Genomic DNA, 24,087 nt, shown 5'->3' on the forward strand with positions numbered 1-24,087 from the left:
GGTTGGGGACAGGAGGGAGGGGAGTAAGAGATCAACCGAAGGACTTGTATGCATCCATATAACCATAACTAATGGACATAAGACACTGGGGGGTAAGGGAGGGCAGGGGCTTGTCAAGGGTGGGGGGGGGGGGGAAAGGACACTTATGTAATACCCTTTGTAATACTTTTAGCGAAAAAAATAAAAATAAAAATAAAAATAAAAATTAAAAAATAAAAAAAAGAAAGAAATATCAACGATGGGAGAGAATTTTGATCAGCTGCTTCCTGCACGCCCCTTACTGGGGATTGAGCCTGTAACCAGGGCATGTGCCCTGACCAGAATCGAACTGGCGACCTCTTAGTTCATGGGTCGATGCTCAACCACTGAGCCACACCGGCTGGGCTAGAACTACTTTTCAACATTGAACTATATGAATTATTCACCTACTAAAAGTAATTTTTCACATAACACAAAATGAAGCTATTATTACCTCTTTTCAAGGCTGTCATATAAATAAAGTCAGAATAGATATGTAAATACTTGAGCACAGCAACAGTGCTCATTAATTCCCTCTTTACAAGGGGCAATGGGAGTTCAGCAGGGCTGCCTTGGGCAGGGCAGTGAAGATGCCGCCCTAACTCAGGTGTCCCGATCCTAAAGCCTGCCCCTTCCCAGCCCACACACGCACACATTTATCAGGGGACACCAGAATCTGACAAAGCTCTGTGACTCTGGGCAGTGTTCTTCTTTGAGCCGAGTCTCTTGATGGGAAATGAATTGTTGAAAGGACTCAATGAAGTAATATAGGGGAAGCTCAGGGCCTGACTTACAGGATGTGCTGAAAAAGAAGAAAAAAAAGACTGCTCTATTGATTACATTCATGATGATGAACGGGGGATGGAATTTATGGATGTGGAGAGCATTTCCTCCAGTCTAATGATTCAATTTACCCAAGACCAGTCACAGAACTTGGCCCAAAAGCACAATAATAAGGCCACTCTTGGGCCTTGCCAAGGAAGCCCTTCCCCTTGCTCCTGGTCTAGGCAGGGTCTGTGCGCCCATGTGCCCACAGGGCCTGGCACACAGCAGGCCCTCAGTAACTGCTGACTGTGCAAAGGACGAGCCAGAAGAGCACTGGCTCTCGGTTGGGCCGGATTCCAAGACCAGCCAATGGTCCCACCCAGGAAGCAGTGTAATCACAGTTTAACTAAAGACCACATGACTCACAGAAACTTGGTAACAGGAAGGCTCAGGAAGCAGGGAACTGCTATGTTTGGGACAGAAGAGTCAGGGCAGCAATTTAAATCCTGACTCTACCAATGCTTGGCACCTGAGAGCAGGGCCCTTTGTGCACCTTGGTTTTCTCGAGCATCAAGTGAGGGAGAAAAAGGGGTCACCACATGTTGTATAAGTTACCAAATACCTGAAAATTCAAACATAAATAACTGTGAAAGTACCTCAAAAAAGTAAAGCACTTAGTACATGTAAGACATTATGACTATTACTTTTTATAACAAATCTATCCCATACTGAAGGAAGGAGCCCCAGTGCTGTGGGTGCCAGGGTGGGATCTCACCCAGTGAGATCCTGGTTTTTAAATACCACCTATATGCTGATGACCCCCAAAGTGATACCTCTAGTGCTGGCCTCTCCCCTAACTCCAAGCGTGGATTCTAATAGACACCTCACACCTAACTTGTTCAAACTGTACTGCTCACCTTCTTCCCTATGCCTACCCTTCCACTCCTTACCACCTTAGCCATTTCAGTAAATGGCAAATCCATCCTCCCCCTTCTTAGGCCAAAAACTTCGGAAGGAATTAAGGAAGTCATACTCAACTCTTCTCTCTTATGCCTACATCCAAACTATCAGCAAATCCTACCTGTTCTACCTTCAAAACAGATCCAGAATGCAAGTATTCCTCACGACACCCACCACCTTATGCAGGTCCTAGCTGTCATCTTTCACACAGTAGCCACAGGGTCAGCTTCCCATTTCACTCAGAGCAAAACACCAAAGTCCTTAACGTGGTCTATGAAAGCTGATGCAATCTGGCTCCGTGCAACCCCTCAGCCCACCTCTCCTCATTGCTTTTCTAGTCCACCCCCATGCCCCTAGCCTCCCGTTTCCTTATTGGTCTCCCAACCCACCAGGCATGCTCCCACCTCAAGGGCTTGCTCCCTCTACCAGGCAGGCTGCCTTGGGGGTCCGCATGCTTGGCTCCCCTCTTTCTTCAGGACACTGCCATGCCAGATGTCCCCCTTCAGTGAGTTTCCCCGTCTACACCATCTAGAATTGTTCCTCACATGTACAATGGGGAAACTGCACCTGTCTCACACAGAGGTGGGTGATGGTCCGCTGTCTGAATCAAAAGGTATGAAAGGACCACTGAGCACAGCCTCCACTCCCCTTTACTCCCTCTCCCCTATGCCTCGTTTCATCCCTAGAATAATGCAGCTAGCAGGAGAGGGCTCCTTCTCTACCTTAAAGAAGATGCTGCATACTTCCAAGGCCCTCTGTCTCCCTTTGTAGGTTACGGGCCCTTGCTCCTCCCTCCTGGAACTACTTGAAGGCTTAGGGAACCCCAGCACACCTGGAGTCCCCTGGTAGCTGCCTAGTTTTCATAATGTGACAGTGCTGGGCTCTGGCCCACCACCGCTAGCCCCCATCAGACTGGCAAGTCCACCAGTGCATCGACAGAGCAGTCATCTTGCCAGTCACTGACCATTTATTCTTCATGTTAAGGTCAGGTAACATAGCTAAACTGTCCGTTCTGCAGGGCACCAATGCTTTGCCTAGAAATGCTGCCCACAGCAAAGTACAGAGGAAAGACTGTGAGCTCTGGAATCAGACTGGTTTCCTCAGAGAAAAGGAAATCAACCCTAATGCTTGCTGGGCTAGAGAGCCACTCTGAGAGGCAGCCTCGTGGAGTACGTGGCGTACCACAACGCCCAGGAAGCACTGGCGTCCGACTCCCTGCCTGAGATGTGGGGGAGAGGCTCACCTGGTTTCGCTGACGCCCCATCAGCAGCACGCAGAGGACATAGAGCACTTCCAGTTTGTACATGATCTCGTGCATAATCTTCATGGACTGGGGCAGCTGGGTCCGAGCTGAAGTGTGAGGCAGGCCATTCTCCTCAGAAGCCCCTGGAGGAGAGAACACAATGGAGGCTGAAACAGCCACCAGGAGAGAGGGTTGAGTCACTGCCTGTGAGGAAACATGTCTCTGTCCCTCAAACCTGTAGCCATTACACTGGGCCCTGAGACCCTGACAGAGAATTTGAAAGCCACAAAACCCCTCCAGGCCCCCAGAGGCCAGGCAAGCTTAGGAACTTAGGAAAATAGACTCTGCAGTTCCAGCTCATCAACTTTAACATACACTAAAAATGTTCTGACACAGCCAATGCAGTAACATGACCCCACACATTCCTTTCTCCTGTCACCATCAAATGCCCCCCAACTTCCCCACCGCCCCAAAAAGTACCCTGTCAGATGTTTAGCAGCAAATTGGGTCACACCGTCCTCAGGTCAAAAATGACTCCGAGTAGTTGGTCCCTCTCTACCTAGATTCCACAAAGGGGCACTGCCAAAAACTGGGAGGAATTCTTTTTGAAGATTTTTCCACCCCATTTTTCAAAGAACCTTCTAAACTTTTCTAAGGTTCATCTTTCTAAGGCAGCCTGGGCATCACAATTGCTGCTAGTGATACAGATAAACACATTCTCTACTAGCAGATTATCATTTCACCCAATTTCATTGTTAGTAACAATAGCAGCAACTACGTAGTATTTATCATTTGGTAGGTTCCAGGTACTGTGTTTTGGGCTTCAAGTAAACCACCTAATTTTTCCTATGACCCAATTAATGAAAAGTCTCCATGGGTCACGCAGGTCACAGAGGAGTGTAGTGTTGGGAAGGCGGTAGAGCAAAGTGATAAAGACTGATGGCTCTGGGATTACAACCTGCTGGCTGGGCAGTCACCTCCTCACTAGGCCTTAGACAGCTCTGTAAACTGGGAATAACTGTAGTGCCACAGTGGATGGCCAGGGTGACTGAGGATTGAATAAGAACACACGAACACCCCACCACCTGATTCTTGGGAAGCCCCACTCTTAGGTCCCTGTTATTTTAAAAGGTCACTGGTCAGAGTCAGACCTTAGGAGTTACTTCCCATCAGTTGTCCTCATTTTAAATGTGAAAAGGTGAGTCAGTAACTACTTACTAAGGTCCTTTCAAGCTCCTATTGGACTGAAAAACGCATGGTACAGAGCAGTGGTTGGACATCAGATATATTCAGGCAAGATGCATGCAGAAGTCACGGTGATTTCTGCATGTTGATATCATGATATAAAAACCTAACCTACTCTACCCTATAGACTGAAACTATTTTTTCCAGCCATATTATGTCAATAATATAAAATTATAATTCTGAAGAAGACCAGTTGCTGAATGAAGGATGATTGTTAACAGAAGACTCTGGGGCCAGACTGCTGAGTCTGGACCTGAGCTCTACCATTCACTAGCTGGGTGGCTGGCCTTGGATAAATTTATTGATGTCGCTATGCTCCCCTATCCATCCTCATCTGTAAAACAGAGATAATGGCAATAGTACCTATCTCTTACCAATGTGGCAACGATTAAAGGATTTAATATATTGGAAGTGCTTAAAACAATGCCCAGCACACATACGTTAAATAGAAATAAAAACAAACTCTGATGCTGGCTCGCTACTTTTTTTTTCTTTTTAATCTGCAAGCTCTTCTTTTTTAAATCCTCATCCAAAGACATACTTAGAGAGAAGAAGGGAGGGGGAGGGGGGGAGAGAAAGAGAGAGAGAGGAACATCAATCCTTTGCCTTCCATACGTGCCCCAACCGGGGATTTAAGCTGCAACCCAGGAATCGAACCGGCAACCTTTTGGTAAAGAGGACGATGCTCAACCAACTGAGCCATTCCAGCTGGGCAATCTGCAAGCTTTTAATGACAACTAAAGTTACAGTGGGCAAAGACTTAAGAAAAATTTACCGGAGAAAATCTAATTGAGAAAATTCTATTTTATTCTCATATATTTTTCTGCAGATTGGAAGAAAAACCATAATTACAGACAGTCCTCGGGTTATGTCGAACTCAACGTATGTTGTTTCGTGGTACGTTGTTTCGTGGTTACGTCGCCATCTCCCATTTATTTATAAAAAAAAAAGAAGTTCCATTATTTTGACATATGTATATATGTGCTTTATGTTTTTTATTATTTATTTACCACAAGTAAAGGTCAGGAATTATCTTTAATTGTTTTTTACTGTTTCACTTCATTACTGCTGTGTATGTGCTCCATGTGAGTGACATAGGTGCTTATGTAGATGGGTTCCGACTTATGGCGAAATCGCGTGACATCGCATCGTAGGAACAAATCTCCGACATAACCCGAGGACCTCCTGTACTCAATTTCTATGTTGGGATACCTTGGCCCATTTCCCGGAACAATTTAAGAGTCAACTAATCTGTGAAAAGAATCTAAAGAGCTATCATGTAGATTCCTGCCTCTGCTGTACACTTGTGTGGCCTTGAAAGCCTCGGCATCCTCATCACCTAGCTCAGGGAGTCCTGGGGGTGACTGAGGAGAGGATGTCTCTGGAAGGAGCAGGTGTAGCATATGGCATACAAGTCCTTCTCAGTAATAAACGTCCGTGGAAAAAGAGACACAGGCAGCTCAGGTTCTTCCCCAAGTCACTGCCAACCTTTGGTGCCAGGTTTGTAAGAACCCCTAGGATAGGTATTTTCAAGAAACAGTCCCCAAAGTAATGGCCAGAGCTTAGTAATAAGGTAAGTCCCAATGACGAGGGTGGGAAAACTGGTTTAAGAGGCCTGCACTTCCCTCCAATCTCTTAAGCTCCACCAAACTGATTAAAGTGGCCAACACACCCCCTTTCCAGCCCCAGCACAGAATAGGTACTTGGGTTGATGAATAATTCATACTATACAATTCACCCATTTAAAATGTACAATTCAGTGGTTTTTAGTATATTCAGAGTTGTACAGCCATTAACACAATCAATTTTAGAGCATTTTCATTACCCCCAAAAGAAATCCTACACTCATTAGCAGCCACTCGCCATTTCCCAACTCCTCAGCCCTAGGCATCCATTAAATTACTTTGTTTCCATGGATTTGCTTATTCAGGACATTTTGTATAAATGGAATCATACAACATGTGCTCTTTTGTTGGCTTCTTTCCCTTAGCACAGCGTTTTCAAGGTTCATTCAGGTTGTACCATGTATCAGTATTTCATTTTTTAAACTGCTGAACAATATTCTATCATATATCATATTCTGTTATCTATTCAGCAGTTGATGGACAGTTGAATAGATTCATGTTTTGGCTATTATAAATCTGTTGCTATGAATATTCATGTATAAGTTCTTTTGTAAACATATGTTTTCATTTCTCTTGAGTATATACCTAGGAATGGACTTTCTGGTAACATGATAACTCTTATGTTTAACCTTTTGAGGAACTGCCAGACTGTTTCCAAAATGGCTGCAGTATTTTACATGGCCCCAACAGGGAATGAGAGTTCTGATTTCTCCAAATCCTTGCCAACACTTGTTTGTGTGTGTGTGTGTGTGTGTGTGTGTGTGTGTGTGTGTGTGTGTTTTAAATATATTTTTATTGATTTCAGAAAGGAAGAGGGAGAGAAACATCAATGATGAGAGAAAATCACTGATTGGCTGCCTCCTGCACACACCCTACTGGGGATCAAGCCTGCAACCTGGGCATATGCCCTTGACCGGAATCGAACCAGGGACCCTTCAGTCCGCAGGCCGACGCTCTTTCCACTGAGCCAAACTGGCTAGAGCTCCTTGTCAACACTTGTTATTATCTGTTGTTTTGATAAGCATCTTAATGGGTGTGAAGTGGTATCTTACTGCAGTTTAAATTTGCATTTCCCCACCGACTAATGATGCTAAAGTATCTTTTTATGTACTTATTGGCTATCTATATTATCTTCTCTAGAGAAATATCTATTCAGATCCTTTCCCCACATTGTGAAATGGGTTGCTTCTTTATTACTAAGCTGTAGGACAGTGATGGCGAACCTTTTGAGCTCGGCGTGTCAGCATTTTGAAAAACCCTAACTTAACTCTGGTGTCGTGTCACATATAGAAATTTTTTGATATTTGCAACCATAGTAAGACAAAGACTTATATATTTTTATTTATTTATATATTTATTTTTTAAATTGTTTTATTGCTTAAAGTATTACAAAGAGTATTACATATGTCTCCTTTTTTCCCCGCCCTTAACAATCCCCCGGCCTTCCCTACCCCCCAGTGTCTTATGTCCATTGGTTATGCTTATATAAAGACTTATATTTTTGATATTTATTTTATATATTTAAATGCCATTTAACAAAGAAAAATCAACCAAAAAAATGAGTTTGCGTGTCACCTCTGACACGCGTGTCATAGGTTTGCCATCACTGCTGTAGGAGCTCCTTACATATTCTAAATTCAAGTCCCTTATTAGCTATATGGTTTATAAAAATGTTCTCTACCCTCAAAAATATTTTTCCAGCCGTAGCCGGTTTGGCTCAATGGATAGAGCGTCGGCCTGTGGACTGAAGGGTCCCTGGTTCGATTCCGGTCAAGGGCATATGCCCGGGTTGCAGGCTCGATCCCCAGTGGGGGGCATGCAGGAGGCAGCCGACTGATGATTCTCTCTCATCATTGATGTTTCTGTCTCCCTCTCCCTCTCCCTTCCTCTCTGAAATCAATAAAAATATATTTAAAAAAAAAAGTTTTTCCATTCTGTGGGTTGTCTTTTCACTTTCCTGATAGTGTTTGTTTTTTAATCCTCACCAGAGAATATTTTTTACATTGATTTTTAGAGAGACTGGAATGGAGGAGAGGTGGAGGAGGGGGAAAAGGAGGAGAGCAGAGAGGTGAGAGAGAGAGAAAGAGAGAGGAAAAAACATCAATGTGAGAGACACACACTGATTGGTTGCCTCTGGCATACAATCAAACCTGCAACCCAGATACGTGCCCTTGACTGGGAATCGAACCTGCAACCCTTCAGTGCACAGGCCAGTGCTCTAACCACTGAGACACTGGTCAGGGCCTGATGGTGGGGTTTTTTTTGAAGTAAGAAAGGTTTTCATTTTAATGAAGTTCAATTTATTTATTTTTAATTTTGTTGCTTGTGCTTTAGGTGGCATCTAAGAAAACATTGCCAAATCCAAGGTCATGAAGATTTAATTCTATGTTTTCTTCTAAGGGTTTTATAAATTCAGCTCATATATTTAAGTCTTTGATGGCTTTGAGTTAATTTTTACATATGATGTGAAGTAGGAGTTTTCAACTTCATTCTTTTGCATGTGGATAACTAATGGCTCCAGCACCATTTGTGTAAAAGACTACCTACTGTTTCCCAAATTGAATGGTCTTAGAATTCTTGTTGAAAATCAATTAACCATATTAAATGAGGGTTTATTTCTGAACTCTCAATTCTATTTCATTATACTAGTATGTGTCTTTTTATGCTGGTAGCACACTGTTGATTCCTGATGCTCTGCAGTTAAGTTTTGAAATTATGAAGGGTGACTCTCCCAATTTTGTTTTTTTCCAAGATTGTTTTGGCGTTTCTGGAACCTTTGCTTTTCCATAGAATTTTAGGACCAGCTAGTCCACTTCTGCAAAGAAGCCAGCTGGGATTTTGACAGGAACTGGGTTGAATCTGCAGATGGATCTGTAGATCGAGATGGGGAGTACTGCTACCTTAAAAATACTGAGTCTTCTGATCCATAAACACAAGACATGAGATGTCTTTCCATTTATTTAGGTCTCTTTAATTTCTTTCAATAATGTTTTATAATTTTCAGAGTATAAGTTTTGCATTTATTAAATGTATCTCTAAGGACTTCATTCTTTTTGATATTCTTATAAATGAAATTGTTTTAACTTCATTTTAGTTTGTTAATTGCTACTGTAGAGAAATAGAATTTCTGTATATTGAGCTCATATCTTGAAATTAAGCTTATATCTTCGTTGAACTCATTTACTAGTTTAGTGGTTTTTTAGTGAATTCTTTAGGTCTTTCTATAGAAAAGATCATATCATCTATAAATATAGTTTTACTACTTCCTAATCTAGATGCCTTTTAAAAAAAAATAAGTTTTGTTTATAGTTTCACTGGGGAAGCAGGTCCATATAACGCCCCAGACTTTCCTCCCTTCAATTTTATCTGCATGTGATTACAGTGAGAATTACTAGGTTTGTACAATCTGACCCCATCCTGCTGGCCAGAGTCAAATGCTTCAGGGTTGGGCAAATGACCCAAGATGGGCCAGACTCCTTCACCATGTAGCTGGAGCCGAGACTAGAACCCTACACATTTACTAGGCAGCCTACTCATCAGAAAAGAAAAAAGAGAAGACTAAAGAAAAAGGAGACAGAGCAAGAACTCTTTGGGTTCCTAAGAATGCTCTGGTTATTGGCTCCAAACAGTCTCTCTGATTGTGCTACCAAGCCATAGTCCCTCCAATCAGACTGGAACCCTTAGAGCGGTGGTTCTCAATCTTCTGGCCCTTGAAATACAGTTCCTCATGTTGTGACCCAACCATAAATTTTCGTTGCTACTTCATAACTGTAATGTTGCTACTGTTATGAATCGTAATGTAAATATCTGATATGCAGGATGGTCTTAGGCGACCCCTGTGAAAGGGTCGTTCCACCAAAGGGGTCGCGACCCACAGCTTGAGAACCGCTGCCTTAGAGGGAGTTCAAAGAGATTTCTGTCGCTAGCTAGCAAAATAATCTTAATAATCATGCTCTAGGATTCCCTGAGGAAAAATTCTAGTTTGAGCAAATTTCAATTTATCCTCTTTGGAAAAGAGGTCAAGAATGGCTTCAGGAATCCACCTCTCAGGAGACCCACTACAAGTACCTTGACTGTGCTCTGATTCCTCATTAGCCACTCGCATCAGAGCATCTAGCACCAAGGCATTGTCGAGCCATGTGTACCACTCCTCCAACTCCTGAAGGAAGCTGGCTGTGCCCGTTGACTCTGATACCTTTCGAGTTGCCAGCTTGCAAAGCCGTTCAACAAAGCCAGGGATGCTGAGAAGGGCCGCTGCAGAAGAAAGAACAAAAGAAGAAATGTTCAAAACAGAGACCAGCTCTAAAGCCCTGAACAAACTACCAGCCCCTCACCTGCATGACAGGAATGATTTCTAACCTGACAGCAGCTATTCAGCCACAGTCTCCCTTTAAAATGAAAGGCCAAACAACGGTAAAATAGTAATAAAGTTATAGAAACACATAATTTTAGTAGATGCAAGGAAAAACACTCTCTTATATCTACTGATGGAAATATAAATTAGAATAACTTATGCCTTAAATCTGTGTGTCTTTGAGCCATGGGGTCTATTACCGGAAATTTACCATAAGGAAATAACCATAATTTATGTAATACAAAGACAGCTGTACATAGATGTTCAATGGCGTGGTTTCTATAATAACAAAAAGAAATAACTACATGTTCATTAACAGTATATTGATTAAATAGAATATATTCAAACAACAGAATACAACACAGACACTAAGAATGGTGACACATACCTCTCTATACAGTGACTCCAAAAGATGTTTAAATTTACTTACAAAAAGGTGCTTAAATGTTACTTAAACAGTATCGGCTTGGGTCTGTTTTCTTAAAAAATTTGAAACTTTACTTCTTTAAATATGTACATAAAGAAAAGATATGTTCTAAGGCATTTACTGTGGTTGTTTCTGAGAAGTGCATATAAATGCTTCTTTTAAAACTACTTATCTATAGTTTGATTTTCCTGTAATAAGCAAGTACAGGGAAGAAAAAAGGCAGGAAGAAAAAAAGGTAAGCCTTTTTAAAAAAAATTTGAATTCTTTATTGTTGAAAGTATTACATATGTCTTCTTTTTCCCCCATTGACCTCTCCCTAGCTGCTCCCACCCCCCAGGACGTGCCCTCACCCCCTACTGTCTGTATTCATTGATTATGCTTATATGCATGCATACAAGTCCTTTGGTTGAACTGTTACCCCCCTCCCCCACCCTCCCTTGCCTTTCCTCTGAGGTTTGCGGTCTGTTCGATGCTTCTACGTCTCTGGATCTATTTTTGATCATCAGTTAAGCCTTTTTTTTGTGTCTTAACCCAACTCCTCTAACTGGATAATTATTCAACTCCTATGAGTAAGATGGAAATCATGATCAGCATAAGAGAACATAATAAACTTAGAAAGCAGGGAAATCTGAGTTCAAATCTTGTCAATATCATTAACCTTCTTTAAAATAAGGCTAATATCTGTACATATTTGCTTGTATGTGCATTAAATCTTCCAGGAAGGATAGAAAATAGCAGCTGCTGAAGGCAATGAGAATTAGGCCAATGGGAATAGAGTGGGAGGGAAACTTTTCAATGAACACCATTTTGAATCTATAGATTTTTTTGAAACAGGCAAACGTGTCATCTAATTCAAACCTAATAAATATTTCATAATATCAATATATTACTATTAATTTGGTAGTGTATAATATGGTACTGGAGTTCTGTTTAAAAAGAGTCATTATCTTGTGGAAACACTAAAATATATACAGGTGAAATTTTTATGATGACTGGGATTTGCTTCAAAATAATCCAAAGTGAGGAAGGGAAGCCCAGCTGGTGTGGCTCAGTAGCTGACTATCTATCTATGAACCATGGTTCGATTCCCAGTCAGGGCATATGCCAGGTTGAGAGCTCAATCCCCAGTGGGGGGCAGGCAGAAGGTAGCCAATCAATGATTCTCCCTCATCACTGATATTTCTATCTCTTCTTCTCCTTTCCTCTCTGAAATAAATTTTTTTTAAATATATTTTTTAAAGTGAGTAAGGGAGAAGTGAATGGGGGTAGAGATAGAGACAGGCCATCAGTTGACAACGTCTAAGTTAAGTGATGGTTAAATGAAGATCAGTATACAGTCATGTGTGTCATATATGTCTCTACTTTTATATGTGGGATGTTCCCCATAATGAAAAATTTTAAAGTAAAATTCAAAAAAATATTAAAGAAAATTCTTTAAAAATTTTAAAACAAAGTAATTAGTTAGGACGATTATATAAAGTCATATAAATTTAGTCCCAGCACAGAGCTAAACAAATAATCTTAGCCCTCTTTCCATCCTTTATACATCAGTGACTAGAAAATAATGTTTGACCTCATTTTAAAAAAGTGAATTAAAACTACAAATTAACTTTTCCTTGAAAAGTTAAACACAGAATTATCATATGATCCAGCAATTACACTCCTAAATATATACCTCAAAGAAATGAAAACAGGTGTTCAAAAAATACATGTACACACATGTTCACAATAACCAAAAGATAAAAACCCAAATGTCTATCCAACAAAAGGACAAACTGTACTATATACATACAATGAATATTATTCAACCATAAAAAGGAATGGAATAGTGACATGCTACAGTGATTGACATCATGCTAAGTGAAAGAAGCATGATACACGGTACAAAAGGCCACATATGTATGATTCCAGAATAGACAAATATACACACAGAAAGCAGGTGATTGCCAGGAGTTGAGGATAATGGGAAATAACTGCTTAATGTGTATGGTTTCTTTTTGGAGCGATGAATGGTTTTGGAACTAGATGGATAAACATAAATGCACAGTTATAAATATACTAAATGCCACCGCATTGTTAACTTTAAATGGTTACTTTATGTTACTTTCACCTCAATTTAAAAAAATACACTGAGATAGCTCTTTTGGTTTTTGTTTTTCTTTGAGATAACAATGTTTACTTATCAGTTTGACAAATACCAGGAAGTTTAAAAAGGCCCTGTTCTGGGAAGGGTATACAGAGTGGGAAGATGAACCAGTTCCTTGGAAGTGTAATTTGTCAACATCTATCAAAGTTTAAAAGGCAAATATCCAGCACATCATAAACTATGCGCAAGGTTGTTATTTGTAGGAACAAAGACTTGAAACACACCAAATTCCCATCAATAGGGGACTAAATAAATCTATCTATATAAAAGCCTAAGCGACTGTTATGACTGGTCAATGGGTCGCTATGATCCGCACTGACCACCAGGGGGCAGACGCTCAATGCAGGAGCTGCCCCCTGGTGGTCAGTGTGCTCCCACAGTGGGAGAGCTGCTCAGCTGACCGACCTGTGCTGGTGGCCCACCAGCTGGGTGGCAGCCAGGTCCAATCTCCAGAGAATGGGCCAGGCACCAACAGACTGGTGCCGCCAGCACCAATGGACCGGTGCTGCCAGCACCGACAGACCGGTGCCACCGGCAAAATCCCCACAGCGCCGCCGGTCTCCTGGAAGTCAGCCTCAGGCACTGTGGCCACTTCCCCTCCCTAGACACTCCACAAGAAATGATATAAAAGCGGCCACCAGGTGGCTCCTGATAACTGGTGCGAACGTCAGCAGGATGGATCCGGATCCTAGGCCGGCAAGGGCGTCCCACCGCCCAGCCTGGAGGGCCGATTGCGTCCCCCACCCCCCGTGGCCTTTGGGACGGGTGCCAGATGCAGGGCTCACGGCTGGCGAGCACCACTGCGGCGGTGCGAGCCTCTCCAGATCAGGACTGACTGGGCGAAGCAGGGCCGGGATGAGCGGGAGCAGCAGGCAGGAGCGGCAAGTGGCATTGGATTGCTGGTTTTGACCAAATCCCCGCAGGCCATGCCGAGGGACTCCACCGTGCATGAATTTGTGTACCGGGCCTCTAGTTACAGTATAAAAGAATACTATGTAGCTGTAAAAAGGAATAAGATAATTCCAAATGCACTGGAATGGAATACTTTGCAAAATAAAGTTAAAAGCCAGAGGTGGAATGATGCTTATTTTACCATCTGTACACACAGGGAGTCAATCTCTCGCTTCACTCCTCCACCCCCATGACTGGGCAATATCTCTGAAGGGATACATGAAAAAATGGTACTCGGTTACCATGGCGAGGGGAACAAACTTTCTACTGTAATCTGTTGTTCTTTTTGTACCTTACACATTTTTTAAACCTTAGATATAAATTACTTTTTCCCAAAAATGAATAAATGAGATTGGATTCTACATGAAAATCTTCACAAAGCTGAATTCTTACTCTCACACCTCTTTTTTCCAGCTTCTTTTTTTTAAAAAGAAAAGGTATTTATTATTTACACCACTGAAATAGTCCCGTAAGAACAATACACACCATGTTAATTTAAAAGGATCAGATTCCTTTCAAATACAAGAATTGTATAAACCAATACTGTCAACACAAAAGAGTGGTCACATTAGGTATCTGCAGGCTTAAGCATTTCAAACAATTTTTTTTTAAGCTTATGGCTAGGTATTTTCACTGAAACAGTGTTGCACTTAGGCAAGATATAGTTAGAACACACACTTTTGTTCATGCATTTTAGGGCTGAATCAGTGATATGTCTCATTTTGAAATGTATTGCCTCTGCTTTTATGACAATACTTTTAGGCATAAATGTTTCTACTTAGCCACCAAAAAGAAACATTCTTGTTCCTTATTTTTATTCTTCAATCTTATGTTTTCTATTTTTCATACTATGATATATCAGTATTACAGCTGACATTTTCCAGTTTTACTCAAACACTGACACACATACAACCAAACAGAAAGCTCACAATTTAGAGATGTCAATAGTGGATGAGAAGAGAAATTGTGTCTATAACAAAAGAATTTTTTTAAAAAATGGTGATTTTAAGCATACCAAACTAGGTTCCTTACGGGGGGGGGGGGGGGGATAGATATATATATATATATTTTGTTGTTGTTGTTTGTTTTAAAAGGAAAAGCAATAGTTTCAAGACGGAATTGGTCTTAGATTTAGTCCAACAACAACACAAATAAGGCAGGAACATAACACATAACTTGTTTCCAAAATCTCAAAATGATATTGTTGAGTATACTACATTTCTGTCCACTTTTTTTGTGTGAGTGGGAGGAGGGGGGCACCTCAGTACTCAATCCTGGAGAAAATATTTTTCAAGAGTAACAATATATTCACACAGGGGAAAAAGAATATTTTTAGCATATTGCTGTGATATTAAAAAAATATAAAATTAAATTTATAAAACACTGGAAGACCAAGTATAAGCAGTATGGTATTTGCTTCAGTGTCCAGCACTATTATAAAGATTTCTAGCATAAAAGCAAGAGTTCGTGGATCTCAAGTATCTTCAATAACTGCCAGCGTAACTTGGAACTACTGTCCTTGCTTCTTTGAGAGATATCTTTCCCAATATTTGTAATTTAGGTCCAAAAAGTCATCTAATTTTGCTATTTCCTTGAGGTACTGAGTTAATTTGAAAAGTTCTTTGTCTTTATCTCGATTTAGGTGGGCTTTTATAAAAGGCCTTATCTTTAGTCCATTCTGTGGGTTCATTAGAAAATTTCTTCCTATGTCATCAAGCATAATGGTGTTCTTTTTGCTGTAAAACTCTGAAAACTTCCCCCATAAAACACCAAGAGGCTTTACATCTATTAATCCTCTCCTTGGCGTATGCACTGTCATCATAGCAGCACTGTCCAAAACAAAGGTGATCTTATAATTTGCATTTGTGCTCACTCCCAGCTCTTTCATTTTAGCTTCAATCCACTTCATATTTGTTGCAGACCAAATAACGTCATAATCCTCATATGCAGATGTTAGGAATTCACGAAGATATGGCCGCATTAATTCGACCACAGTCTCTGCACAAGACCTATGGTCAAATAACGTATAATCAACGTCTAGTACCAAAAGCTTTTTCCCTTCCCTGGGTGGATTCAAAATTTCCACTTTGTATTCTTTTCCTCTGCGAGAAATTTTCAGGTTTTCTTCCCTATTTTCTACTTCAACTACTTCATTTTCAATATCAAAGTCATTGACAACATCACCGTTGTCAGGAGGCGGACCTAAGACATCTCCCAAGCTCTCCTCACGAGTTCCCATCATCATGATTTTAGTATTTGGTCTCAGTTTGAGAGCTCCAAGTTTAACGTCATTCTCTGCAGGTTTGCGCCTTTAACTTTAAGTCCAAGTAATTTCCGTCGTTCTGGTAGCACTCCTGTAAGGGTCTTGAGAAACTGTTTGAGATCCAGCACAGTATCATCTTCTGAAAGTGTGGTCACTGAATATTCCTGTCCACCCCATTTTATGATGATAGGGAGAGTCATCCTTAAAACATATGTTGAGGCAACTTTTGTTCAGAAAAATACAGCTGGAGCGCAGTGGGACCGTCGGCAGCGGACGCAGGAACCTTTCTCCAGTTTCTTTAGCTGTTCCTCACAAGACAGTTCCTAAGACCTGCACACTGAATACAGTCTTTCAGATGTGACCTGCCCAGGATGCAGGGTTCTGACATTCTGACTCCCACCACTGATTCCTGTGCTTTTATGAAATCACTCATTTCTTGAAAAGCTGATGAAAGCAATGGACTCCCCCTTGCTCCCACAAGGCAGTCCCAATTAAACTCACCAACTTATATACAGTCTCAGGGGACTGGCACCCCTGCACTCTACAGTCTTTGTATTCTCACAGTCTTATCAGTAGCTCTAACACACTGTTAATGTTAAACTGGCTGACGACCAAAACACCCACTACTTCCGAGAACTTCTGCAAAAGCAGACCTCTTCTCTCTTCTTGTTAAAACACCAGTATGTCCAGAACACTCCTGAAAATTTTCCTCTCATAGGTTCGGCCAGGGGTGGGCAAACTTTTTGACTCGAGGGCCACAATGGGTTCTTAAACTGGACCGGAGGGCCGGAACAAAAGCATGGATGGAGTGTTTGTGTGAACTAATATAAATTCAAAGTAAACATCATTACATAAAAGGGTACGGTCTTTTTTTTTTTTTAGTTTTATTCATTTCAAACGGGTTGGATCCGGCCCGCGGGCCGTAGTGTGCCCACGGCTGGGTTAGGCCCTGCTTTTCAGCTCAGAGATGATTCTGAATTCCATCCTAACTCATGTATTGCATAAATCAGCTCCTTTCAGCTCAGTGTCACCTATAAACTGATAACTATCTGGTCCTGTAGCTTCATCTGTATCTCTAAAATCTTGAATGATCCCCCTTCCCAACCCGATGGAGCCATCTGTTCCATCTGAATTGATAAAAGGGACAACTAGTAGTTCTGAGAATCCCCAAAAGGGCTCTAACATTTAAATTATCGGAGTTCCAGGAAGATAAGATGAAGCATTACTTTGCTGGGCAAGAAAACTAGTTCAGAGTTACAGTATATTGAAAAACAAAACCAAGTTTTTGGCAGCATCCTACATGCTTCAGTTGTCTAAACCATCATGAACCAAATTGTGTATCTCCCCCTGTCCCCTTCCCAAATTCATACACTGAAAACCCTGATCTACATACAATACAACTGTATTTGGAGGCAGGGCCTTTGGGGAGGTAATTAAGTGAGGTCATAAGATAGGGCCCTAATCCACAGGACCAGTGTCCTTATATAAGAAGAGACACCAAACATCTCTCTCTTTGTGCACACACAGAGGAGAAGCCACATAAGGACACAGTGAAAAGGTGGCTGGCTATAAGCCAGGAAGAGAGGCCTCAGCAAAAACCAACATTGATGGCATCTTGATCTTGGATCTCTAGCCTCCAGAACTGTGAGAAAATTAATTTCTGTTATTTAAGCCACCCAATCTATGGTACCTTGTTATGGCAGCCAGAGCTGACTGCTACACATACCTCTATTTAAAAGTACTCACATTATTGGAATTCAATTAAAGAATGATAACACTGAGGACTAAGATTTTTCTCATCTACTGTATGTGATTTACTTACGTTCACCTTGGCCGCCTCAGTGCATTTGACTGGGAAGAATGTGTGTGGAATGTGGGAGTAGAAATAGAATTATGGTCGGAGAGCTGGGAAGACCTAGACCCTGTACATCATGTGCTAAAATACATTTAATAAAGCTTTATTCCAAAAGATATAAGCAGACATCACACGGAGATTATATCATACTAGAGGCCTGGTGCACGAAATTCGTGCACTGGGGGGGGGGGGGGGTCCCTCAGCCCAGCCTGCACCCTCTCCAATTTGGAACCCCTTGGGGGATGTCCGACTGCCGGTTTAGGCATGATTTCGGGCCTAAACCGGCAGTGGGACATCCCTCTCACAATCCAGGACTGCTGGCTCCTAACAACTCGCCTGCCTGCCTACCTGATTGCTCCTAACCGCTTCTACCTGCCAGCCTGATCGCCCCCTAACTGCTCCCCTGCTGGCCTGATCACCGCCTAACTGCTCCCTTGCCGGCCTGGTTGACACCTAACTGCTCCCCTGCCAGCCTGATCGCCCCCTAACTGCTCCCCTGCCGGCCTGGTTGACACCTAACTGCTCCCCTGCTGGCCTGATTGCCCACAACTGCCCTCCCCTGCCGGCCATCTTGTGACAATGTGGGGGCAGCCATCTTGTGACATGAGGGTGTGAGGGTCAATTTGCATATTACCTCTTTATTATACAGGATGTTAGCCACACAGGTATGAAAGTGAACCTAGTATTTCATAAAGACTTCTTTTTTAATGTTTTTATTTTTGTTAGAGAGATGAAAGAAGAGAGAGAAAAAGCCCACAACAATGTGCCCTGGTGGGAATTGATCCTGCGAACTTTCAGTGCACAGGATGACTCTTAACCATACTGGCTAGGGCAAAACTTTCTTTTTTTAATCTCCCAAATCAAAGAAAACTACCTTGGGGTTAAAACTCAGTTAATTAAAAAACCGAGTGACAAGAAAACCTCATTCCCCAAGGATGATGGGTAGTACTGGTTTTACTTAAGTCAGCTTACAAGCAGGTACATGAAGGTAATCAATACTAACAGAATAAAACAGATTACTTAAATGGAAAATTAAAAGTTGAAAGTTACTTTGTGCCTCAGCACACACAGGTATCCAATACTGAACTTTTATGACCCTCAGTTTCCTAATCTGTGCAATGGAGATACTAATCTCTACTTCACAGAGATGCTTGAAGGATTACATAAAATCAGTTCTGGGTAAATGTTCTTCTGGCTCAATATCAGCAATATAGCAGGAGATTAGCTATGTGAGCTTTGTCAGTGTATATGTATGTGTATGTTTAAATTAGCTTTGAGGTAACATGATTCTAAGAATGTATATTTTATGATTTACTAACCGAGTACTCCTCCAGTCATAAGAAAAGCCTACACAGACCAAGGAAGGCTAAGGACTCAGAGAGAAAAACAAGCTGAAGGGAGAACCAATAACCTGGGGTCCACAGAGTTCACACACTTGTTTTCACATGACTAAAAAGTGTAAAATTACATTCCTTAATAACCTACAAGTATAGTTATGACCATCTATAGCAGCGGTTCTCAACCTGTGGGTCGTGACCCCTTTGGGGTCGAACGACCCTTTCACAGGGGTCGCCTAAGACCATCGGAAAACACATATATAATTACATATTGTTTTTGTGATTAATCACTATGCTTTAATTATGTTCAATTTGTAACAATGAAAATACATCCTGCATATCAGATATTTACATTAGGATTCATAACAGTAGCAAAATTACAGTTACGAAGTAGCAACGAAAATAATTTTATGGTTGGGGGTCACCACAACATGAGGAACTGTATTAAAGGGTCGCGGCATTAGGAAGGTTGAGAACCACTGATCTATAGTCATATGTTCATAACTAAAACCAGAACATTAATGGAGTTAGTAGAAGACTCAGACACAGTATTTAGAAGGAAGGCTGCTGGGTAGCATGTAGCAATTCTGCAGAGATAGGCCTGGGAATGCACTCATCCAGTCAACTGGACTTTAGAAACAGAGTATTGTTTTCAAAGCATCATTAGGGCTGCTGTAAAATGGTTGTAGTTTCCTACTGCTGTTTTTTAATGTTAAATTTTTATTATTCTACCTTGGTTATTTGGTTAACCCTATGGTAAACATGAGATTTTTTTAAATCAACTGTATTTCTAGAACTAGCTTTTTTGTTGTTGTTGTTAATCTCACCCGAAGATATTTTTTCCATTGATTTTTAGAGAGAGTGGAAGGGAGGGGGAAAGAAAGAGAGAGAGAAACATTGATGTGAGAGAAACACATCGACTGGTTGCCTCACTGGGGATGGAGCCCGCAATCTGGGCATGTGCCCTTGACTGGAATCAAACCTGGGACCCTTTGGTCCTCAGGCCGACTCTGTATCCACTGAGCCAAACCGTCTAGGGCAAGACATAATGTTTTAGTTCAAATATAAATCATCTATACTCTTATGATCAAACAGATATATGCCTAATTTCCCCCAAAACCTGCTTAGGCCAGGACAATAGAACAGAGTTCTTTTGCTACCAAAAAGCAATAGATGGAATAGATGAGTTAGAATCGTATTTTTTTTCCCATTTAAATAACCAATATATCCACATGGTTTAAAATCAAACATACATAAAATAATACACCCATGCCTAACAGGTAGCCACTTTAGTTTTCTTGTGTATGCTTTCAGTTTATGCATACTACATATGAGCAAACAAATATATTTGATATTAGTCCCTCTTCCCTGCCTTAATACAAAAAGTATTATACACACAGTTCTGCATTTTCCTTTTTACCATTAATACACATTGGAGATTTTTCTATATCAGTATATAGAGATTTTCTTCATTCTTTTTTCTTAAAAGCTACATAATTTTCCATTATATAAATATTCTTTAAACTAGGCAGTCTCTTGCTAATGAACATTTAGATTATTTCTAGTCTTTTGTTATTACAATGCCGCAATGAATAATCTTGTATATACGTGTGCGCGCGCATGCGTGCGCATAACCTATAAAATAAAGGCCCAGAGAGACTTAGTGCACCAAAAGTACAGGTTTTTGTGACTCTGACAAACAATAATTCTTAACTTTTTTGAGGTTCTGATCCATTCAAAAATCTGATGAATACTACAGACTTGGCCCTCCAATGATGAACAAACACCCTCACATGGATTAAGCTCTAGAGATACTGAAAAAGCTATATGATTTAGAAAGGTGTCTCAGAGCTACAATCTTAAATTTCTGAGAGTTTAGAGACATTACCTTGGTTGATTTCAGCTGCAGAAGGCCCTAAGCTCAAGCTCTTTTTCTGCTGAGCATTTTTGGCAAGAAGTGTGTGCTTGTCATCATTCCCTGTATCCATCTCTGAAATGGTGACAGCCAGAATCCGGCAGAAATTAGCAAGCTGCTGTTGATCGAAATTGGATACCAAGGAACTCAGATTGGGGACTTCATCTAGCCGGATCATTTCCTACAGAAGACACAAATAAAACAATCCCTGTGCTCAGTGCATTAGAAATTAGATGTGCTCCTCTCTTGCATTCCCCTAAGAATGTGGCCACTTAGATTCAAATCCCAGCTCTGCAATTTACAGCTGAAGTAAATTATAGAACCTCTCTAAGTCTGTTTGCTCATTTGTCAAATGGGACTAACCTACTTCCTAGGACCAGTCTGAGGATTAAACCCTTTGAGCACCACTGTTCTTATTTTCTACCTTTGCTCATTTTACCTAAACAAACAAACAAAATACCTATCACTCAAGTTTTATGAATCATAAACTGCCATTCTTGCTACAGATGGTTTCTTTTGAAGAAGTAACATATTGCAAATATAGCTGAAGGACCGAGTTTCCCCACCTACTTGCATTCCCTTCTCTCTCCCCAGAGGTAATCGTTATTTTGAACTTTGTATTTGTTATTCCCATGTCTTTATACTTATATTTCCATAAAAACATATGGTACTATTCTGCCCGTAGTGTGAATGGCATCATATACCACCTTACTTATCAGTCAACACTGAGATTTAACTACACTGATACAAGTAGTTCTAGTTCACTTGTTTTTCATTGTTTTACTCCACAACATATATATATGAACTACAAGTTTTCACTATTGAACAATGTTGCAATGAACATTCCTATAGGTGTCTCCTTCTGTATATGCACAAGTAACCAATTATCTAGAGAAAGTGATAGGCATTCTTGCCTGTTTCTTGACTTTAATAAAATTGTTTCCAAAGTTTAACATTAAGTTTAATGTTTGCTGTAAGTTTTAATAGATATTAAGGGATTTTCCTTCTATTCCTAGATAAAATGAGAATTAAATTTTATAAAATGCTTTTTGTTATGTGATTATAGTACTCTCTGTGACAGAGAAATACCCAATCCAGGAGAAGTTAAGTAAATTAGTGGGAGGAAGAGTAGCAGGTATTATCTGAGGAATATAAAGATGTTTTAAAAGGAGAAAAGTTCATGTAATACACGATTTAAAGAAAAAATATTTAATTAAAAAATCTATGTATAATGGATCCATGCAGTTCAAACCTGTGTTGCTCAAGGGTCAAATGTATTTTAATTTTTATTTATTCGATGCATAACATATGGTATAAAGCATAACAAAGTGAATAGCTGCACACGCCTTTACTATCACATCTCCATGCCTCTCTGCCAGAGGCAATGACCACTATCCTGAATTTTATTACTACTTTGCCTTTAAAAACAGTTTTATATGATTTATGTTTAGTTATTTCTGAGCTTTATAAAAATGATATACTATATCCAATCTTCTGCAACTGACTTCTAGCAATAATTTCTATGATTCAGTTGTGCTGTTGCCTTTAGCAACAGTTCCTTTTTTTCCACCACTTTCTAACACAGGCATACCTCGTTTTTTTGCGCTTTGCTTTATTGTACTTCACAGATGTTGCAGTTTTAACAAGTAGAAGGAAAAATTTCCACCAGCAAAAAGACGACGACTCACTTTGTGAAACTCTTGCTTTACTGCAGTGGTCTGGGACTGAACCCGCAGTACCTCGGAGTTATGCCTGTGTTCTACTGTGTGAATGGAGTACATTTATTTACCCATTCTCCTGAAGATAGATCACAGGCTTGGTTTCAGTTTTTTGTTCTGTGTTTCTTGATGCACATGTGCAGTTTTTCTGGGGCAGTGGCTTACAAACCATTCTTACAATGCCCAAGATTAGAAATATCCATAATTACCCAGTAAACATACATATGTGAATGCATAGATACATGTATAAATAAGAAACAAAAACTTCTTCAAACAATACCCTTATATGATACACTTTGATCTTTTCTATTTAGCTGGCAGACCCACTGAATTAACTGCACAACCTCTTGGCTTCAGTTCAGTGTTTTCATTTCTAAGAATCACTGTTCTCGGAATGAGCTTTCCCATGAGCATGCCTGAGACTCAGGCTGCGGTAGTGATGTCCTGGCCCCTCAAGGCAGTGCATACCTAGGTGCTCGGTCACAGGGTATATGCATGTTAAAGTAGAAAACAGAAGAAAGGTAAAGATATTCTGCTGATATAAAACAGTATCATCACTAGAAAAGTGTGGTCAACGATATACATTCTCACCAAATTTGCTCTATTTTCTCTAACTGTGGTCTTGATTTGCATTTCCCTAAGTATCAATGAGGTTAAGTATCTTTTCTTATACTTATGAACCATTTGTTTCTCCTCTGTGAAATGCATGTTCATATCATTGTCCATTTTTCTACTGAACTATTTCATTTTCTTGCCAATCTGTAAGAATTCTTGATAAATTTTGACTACCAATCCTTTGTCAGTTGCATGGGTTGCAAATACCTTTTCCCAGTTTGTGGCTTGGGTTCCTTCTTATGGTGTCTGCCTCCCTTGCAAAATGTTCCAAGATACCCATAATATCTAGCAGAACTCATCAACATTTTGGCAACACAGGAAAAGCAATTCTAGACTCCTATGCTGATACTGCCAGGAAGACTGGAAGCCCGTTCTCTCACACTGGCTGGAGCACAGTTAGTAGAAAAACAACAAAGCCTTTTTATCAAAGGACACAAAGGGTCTGTCTGGGACCTGCACACATTTCCAATGTGTTCCTACAGACAATGGGCCACTTATGCATCTTCCGCCTGGGTGATAACAAACAGGACCTGAGGAAAGTACAGCGAAAAGACAGAAGTGAAAGCTGGGGACAACACAATGCACGGGGGTGCCCTTTTCCCAGCAATGCCAACGCTAGGAGGCTGCTCCTGCCTCCCGAGTAGTAAAAG

At 40.8% G+C, this 24,087-nt stretch overlaps 1 protein-coding gene and 1 pseudogene across 1 annotated transcript in view; both read right to left on the reverse strand.

Annotated features, from left to right (window-relative positions):
* Positions 1 to 24,087, reverse strand: part of TRPC4AP (transient receptor potential cation channel subfamily C member 4 associated protein) — an 86,630-nt gene that overhangs the window by 22,000 nt on the left and 40,543 nt on the right. The window contains exons 8-10 of the mRNA XM_014456568.2: positions 21,078 to 21,285; positions 9,925 to 10,110; positions 2,987 to 3,129 (exon numbers count right to left, since the gene is read on the reverse strand). Coding sequence (XP_014312054.2) covers positions 2,987 to 3,129; positions 9,925 to 10,110; positions 21,078 to 21,285 — 537 coding nt within the window. The remainder of the gene's footprint in view (positions 1 to 2,986; positions 3,130 to 9,924; positions 10,111 to 21,077; positions 21,286 to 24,087) is intronic.
* LOC102433256 lies at positions 15,057 to 16,241 on the reverse strand (annotated as a pseudogene).

The sequence above is a fragment of the Myotis lucifugus genome, unplaced genomic scaffold, assembly GCF_000147115.1.
Source record: "Myotis lucifugus unplaced genomic scaffold, Myoluc2.0 scaffold_60, whole genome shotgun sequence".
Classification (NCBI taxonomy): domain Eukaryota; kingdom Metazoa; phylum Chordata; class Mammalia; order Chiroptera; family Vespertilionidae; genus Myotis; species Myotis lucifugus.